Here is a 6,122-nt window from a genome sequence, read left to right as displayed (position 1 = left end):
ATATATATATATATATATATATATATATATATATATATATATATATAGTATACGTTTCATAAGAATCAGCGACTTCCTTATAACTCGAAGGTATCGTTGATCGAATGTCTGGTCGGATACCGTCGGATAGGCCGACAGTCAATATTAGTAGAATGGCTCTCGGTGTGTTTGATCTGTCTCCAAATAAGAAATTCCATCGTCGTACACAACGCGTTTATTGCGTCCCGGCGAATATCGCTCGAGAGGACGCAAGTAGTAATCGCGAATTCGAAAGAAAATTTATTTACTCATTATATTAAAAAGAAGCTGAAGAAAAAAATTTGGGTAAAAGTGTATCATGCACGAAAGTTATATCGAAATATTCGAGTTATGAAAAAAAAATCGTTGAGTGTCGGTAACTGTCACTGCTTTCATCGCGAGTACACGTTGTTCACTTGTCCACTTTACTATTTTGACTGGAGAGGTTATTTATAACGTTAACAATGGGGCACAAGCAGTCGCACTCTCCCGCTGGCGTATCACAGTTGGATATTTTGCAAATTGTCTTGCATATTTAAAATCTTCTTCGAATAACATAGAATATAATTTAATATATTTCCCTAATCTATACAGGATTTTCTAATGTCTCTTGCTATAATACTCTTATACTAAATACTTGTGGAATATCATGATTTAAAATGTTATACGTTTACACAACTTATATCTAACTTAATTCGTAATTAATAAAATTTGTATAATGTCGCGAAATATTAGTTTCAAAGAATTTCTTATAGTTTTGCCTTCAATTAAATCAAGCTCAGAGAAAAAATTAGAAAAATTCGATGTCTTGCACGAAGTTTCTAAAATAAAGGGAGAAGTTAAATACAATAGTATTCGTGTAGTTGTCACTCCTCTTCTGCGTCTGCGGCTAACAGTCATTAACGTGCTCGTAAGGGTCAATTTGAGATTAGATCGGGGGTCGGAGTTAATTGAAATGTCCAAGAATGGCATTCTCGAGGAAGTCTGAGGCGATGGTTTGTCCTCTGTTCACTGTTATCATTTTAGTTGGTAATGGCTGATATATCTTCGTACATATTTAACGTGGCTAAGACATCCGTAGCAAGTAAAACAGAGTAATAGCAATTTTGTGAGAGATACAAATGCGAATGAATATAAATAAAACGAATAGAAATGGGTAATTCTGGCTGGCGTACAAAACATAGATATTTTCAGCACACTGTTGTTGCGCGTGATATTTGAAGTATGATTTAGCTCTCTTTGGGCTATAATGAAGAGTTCCTCTCTTGAAATATATGTTATTGTTGCAATGACGAGCTAAACTACCTTATATCCCATTTTGTTACATGTATGTTTGCATATATACACATGCATATTCATAATTTTTGTTTGTGAGATAGAGACCGCTTTTATTTATCTATTAATTATAATATTTTATTATGGGAGAACTTTATGAAATTTTTAGTATTATATATCAGTCAGATAGTTGAGTGATTGTTAAGAAATTGAAACAAAATTGTTTCTACATTTTTTAATACAGTTTCTTTAATTTTATACATATATATATTTACATAAGTTTAAAGGATATAGAACCCGAATTGTATGAAATTTTATTTTGACAAGACAATGTCAACAGGTTTAATCAAAAGTTCTTAAACTCCTGAATTTCCTTGATATTTTTAAACATTTTCTGATAGAGAGTGACAGTTTTGTTTACTAAAGTACTAAAGATTTATTTCTCCATGTATCTGAGAACAATCTCCAACATGCAGAAGGCTGCGATCGAAATATGCGAGATACGTAGGTGTTCACGAAGGCAGTAGCGACGGTCAATACAAAATCCGGCGCGAGGCGAAATCGTGACGGAAGTCGCCAAGAAAGCAACTTGAAGCCCTACGAAGGCTGAAGGCTAAATAGCAGTAAGGGCGAAAAAGTAGAAGAAAGATGATAAGAAGAAACGAGAAGAAGAAAGGAGGGCGAGGGGGAGATATGCGCGGGGGCAGCTAGACGTACGGAGCTCTAACAAGTGGCTGCAGCTCGTAACGATCGCCCTCTGTGCCATGCACCAGCCAAGCCACTCGTACGCCCTTCTAACCCGAGGGGTTTAACCAACACATACACGTGTGCGCTGTGTGTATGTATATGCATACTCTGCCATGCCGCCAGAAATATCGATAAACACGACACGAAGGTCGGCCACGGGCTGTGATCGGCACCCCTCTTTTATTCTCGAAATAACCTCCGTCTATTTCCTTTCCGTTCTTCTTTTTACTCCAGTCTTGCTACCGCGCATTCTCGTTTTATCGATGATAATTATCGCGTCAGACGATTCGATCGATATGTGTTTGCTAAACTATATTGACTTTTTACTATCTCTTATTCCGCCGTTCCTTAATTCTTAACCTTTCTCTTAATAGCGATATCTTTAATGACGATTGTTAAATTAACTCTACAACTCGAACGAAAGAGAAAAAGAGAATTTATTCGGATTAAGATCTGCTTGCTTGCCTCCCTGCCTGCCTGCCTGCCTGTCTGCCGCTTATTTTCCTTCGTCCCAGGAGAATAACGATTTTGTTCAGTTGGATCGAGCTCTAATCAGGTTGTTTCATGCGCGCGAGACGCGCACCCAATTTCAATAGAAGCGACACTAGGCAGGAATCGGTCCGCGTAATCCCTTTTTTTAGGCACGGCTGGTTTTAACGAAAGCGTAAATTAGATTGGTCTCTGTTTCATTTGACGAAGTTAACCGCGGAATAGATTGCGGTTTTTCAAGCTCTCCAAAAGGGAAACTTTTCATTGTTACATAGATAAGTTTGTTATCGGAGTAGATATCCGAAAATATTTCGAGTTTTCCTTTCAAGCACAATTATAAAGTCTTCTCAAGAAATAAAATTTATATATTTTAAATTAATAAAGCTTCTTTTTGTCTTTCTCTCTCTCTCTCTCTCTCTCTCTGGAATATATCACGATTATTGCGAAATTTCTATTTGATATTTGGTGATACATTTAATTTCAGTTAAGCATGTTAGTGACATATATTGTCATTAATGATAATTCGCATATATTATTATTTTAATCATAATTTGCTGAATAATTGTTATCAGATATATGTGAGATAATAAAATAGTTGTCGATAGCGTGCGCGAGGCGAAATAGACGCTATTTCATTGAATGTTGATGATTTCGACATTTGAGTCAATTATCCATATATATACATATATGTACAACAATTTATATATAAATTATGAATGTAAGTGTGCAATCTACTGCATGCGGTGCATTGTGCATTTATACTTGTTTTTATTGAAAATTTAAACTTCAAACCAAATAACAATTTCGACTATGTAGGTCGTACTGAAAGTAGTACAAAACAAGTATCGATTTATATCTTGCGCATAAGTAATCGTGAATATTTCGATACGCAAAGTATTCGTATGTAACAAGCATATATAAATTCAATCCAATTTTTAATCAACTAAATTTCTTTGAAGAAACGAAGCAAGATATTTCAAATTGTTAACTTTGCACGCTGCATATGTTTTTCGCGTAAAATTCCTCAATTATGGCGCGGAAACCGAGCAGAGTGATTTTTTTTTGGTCACGAGCGGCGATTTAAAGGCCTTTGACCCGTGAACTGCGGATCTGTGTGTATGGCTCGCGTGCGTGCATCGCGCACGTGCCGGTGATTATGCAACGAGGGTGCAGCGTAAATTCGATGTAATTCCACGAACACGCCAGTGTCGACGTCGACAAGCGGTAAGGTAAGGTGAGCGTGCGCCACAAGAACTGAAGAGAGCAACGCGGAAGAAAAAGAGAAGTGCAGAAACAAGTGCGAGACAGACGGACGGAGCGGAAGATGGAGTAAAAGAGAGGGGAAGAGAGTGACAAAGATAGAGTGGACCACTGAAATATCCGTTACTCTGTATGCCGCGTGCGTTTCATGACAAATATTGGACACACGCGTAGCATCAGAGTTGTCAAATTTCGTGAAATAGTATCCTTACGTCCCGAATGCACTTTATAGTTTCGCGGAACCTATTGGGGTGATTACGACGTTACGAGAAATACGAGAAACTTTATTCGAAGATAAAAATGATGAGCGAAAATTTAACTACGTCGAACACGCGGAGCAAAAGCGTGGGAATCGCGCTATTTCTAGTTTCGGAATGGCGTCAGCGGAGCGCGCATCTCGCGAGACCCATGTCACCGTCTTAAGTTGTTCTCTCGATCTCACTTTTTCAACTCGATTCACTGCTCGATCTCTCTCGCATCGCAGTGTACGCGCACCCATTTCGCCGTCTCGCGTCTCGCGTTTTTCATCGCGTGGCGCTGTCCTGTGTGCGTCTCGACCTCCCCGGCAGCGCGGCGCGGCGCGGCGCGGCGTTGCGCCGTATGCACATATACACGCACTCAAACATCTCATGTTCGCTGGTTCGCTCGCTCGATCCTACGCCGCGCGCATCAGCATCTCGTATAGCTTTCACACGCATGATTGGAGCAGCGAGATAGAATGATTTGGGAGTAACTCCAAAGATGGAAAAATTATCTCAATCTGTTAGTGAGCGAATACGAGAGGCGCAAAACGAGACGCGGGGGTGCCGGGCGCACGAGAAGAACGGAGACCGAGAATGAGCGCGAGACAGATGGAGTCGGCGACGAGAGAGAAAGAAGGATGGTCTGCGAGATGGGCGAGCGAGGGGAAAGAGGAAGAGAAACAGAGAGAAAGAGAGGGATGCAGGCAGAAAGAGACAGATGGGAAAGAGACGGCGCGCCGCCGGTGCGAATGAAAACTCTGGTTGCCGCATTTTCACGCGGAAACACGTCTTACCTGTTTCACTAGTGGGAGCAGTGTCTGTTCTATGCTACGGGTCTTAATCTCTAGGGTGGCTGGGTCTACGGGGTCGGGTGTCGCCATGATTCGAACACAACTCCGTGCTCCGTAGACTCGAGCCGAGGCGAGAGGGTTCGTTGCACCCCTCCTACCCCCGCCCGCGTGCCCGGCACGACTGCAACCCTTGCCCCCGCTACCGTCGCGGATAGCCACCAGACACCCTCCTACCTACGGACCAACCAATAGTCTTCGAGCCCCGTGCCCGAGCCGGCAATGACGAGGGCGACGTCGCACGACGACGACGGCGACGCCGACGCAACTACTGCCGCCGGCGCCGGCGCCGGACGCCGCGCCGCGCCGGTGCGCCGGGCGTCGCGACGCCGCAACTCCCAGCCATCTCTTGGTTCCTCGCGTAACGCTTAACGCTCTTCGCCGAAGACCGTCGATGACGGCCGCCAGTAATTCAGAGTTACAGAGTCATATAGGTCTAGGATATTCCTGAACACCTGAGCTTCCGGAAGGAGAAAAGAGAGAACGTATGAGTAACGTGCAAAATTAACCGATAATGCGTTAAGCGAGTATCTACGCGAGCCACATTTAGTTTAATACATCTATAGACTGCGTTAGTTATACAATTTAAAAAAAAGGAAAGAAAAGTAAAAATCGTGGATTGAACGGAGCAAAATTTAATCGAGACATAGCCGTTAAGATAAGTTTAATCCTCCCAGAGGATGATTTATAAGGCAGGTGCTTCTCTCTTTTTTCTCTGGATGAATGAATTGGAACTTGGAACTAAACAGCTGCGATTATATTTACTTTGGATAAATTATTTATAAGTGAATTATTAACTAATTATATAAATCTTTAATAAACTTAATTTATTCATACCTACATCGGAAAGATAATGAACACTTATGATTTAAGTAAAACTAGATTTGACTAGTTCTAGACGTGTGCTAACTCATACATATTTCCATAACGAGGGTAATAAATTATGTTACAAAGTTAAATGTACTCGAACGTAACATGATTCGTTCAACATTGTTCTCACATAATTACATTTTGCAACAAAGGTACATAAATTTACTGTCAAATTTCACATTTACAAGAGTGTTTAATCTTTGTCAATTATATTTTCAAAATTGATTATCGCAAACTATTTAGTATTTAGTATTGTCTTATTTTTCTACGAATGTTACAAATACTTATCGTGATTAGCGATATAGCCATAAAGAGAATTCAGATTTCGAAATCGTTCAGCACACAATATTGTACTTTTGCGAGAAGGAAGAAT

General features: G+C 40.6%; 1 protein-coding gene across 4 annotated transcripts in view; it reads right to left on the bottom strand.

Annotated features, from left to right (window-relative positions):
• Positions 1-5,092, bottom strand: part of LOC112462080 (alpha-catulin) — a 43,182-nt gene extending 38,090 nt beyond the window's left edge. Inside the window, exon 1 of one of the 4 annotated variants that reach the window (XM_025027634.1) lies at positions 4,826-5,092. In XM_025027634.1, the coding sequence (XP_024883402.1) occupies positions 4,826-4,912 (87 nt within the window). In that variant the 5' untranslated portion in view covers positions 4,913-5,092. The remainder of the gene's footprint in view (positions 1-4,825) is intronic. The other 3 variants (XM_025027637.1, XM_025027639.1, XM_025027636.1) reach the window with 3 other exon arrangements.
• Between the last annotated feature and the right edge of the window lie 1,030 nt (positions 5,093-6,122).

Source organism: Temnothorax curvispinosus, unplaced genomic scaffold (genome assembly GCF_003070985.1).
Source record: "Temnothorax curvispinosus isolate PA1 unplaced genomic scaffold, ASM307098v1 QBEX01011966.1, whole genome shotgun sequence".
NCBI lineage: Eukaryota > Metazoa > Arthropoda > Insecta > Hymenoptera > Formicidae > Temnothorax > Temnothorax curvispinosus.
The sequence above is the reverse complement of the archived record's forward strand: the minus strand, read 5'-3'. Positions and strand labels throughout refer to the sequence as shown.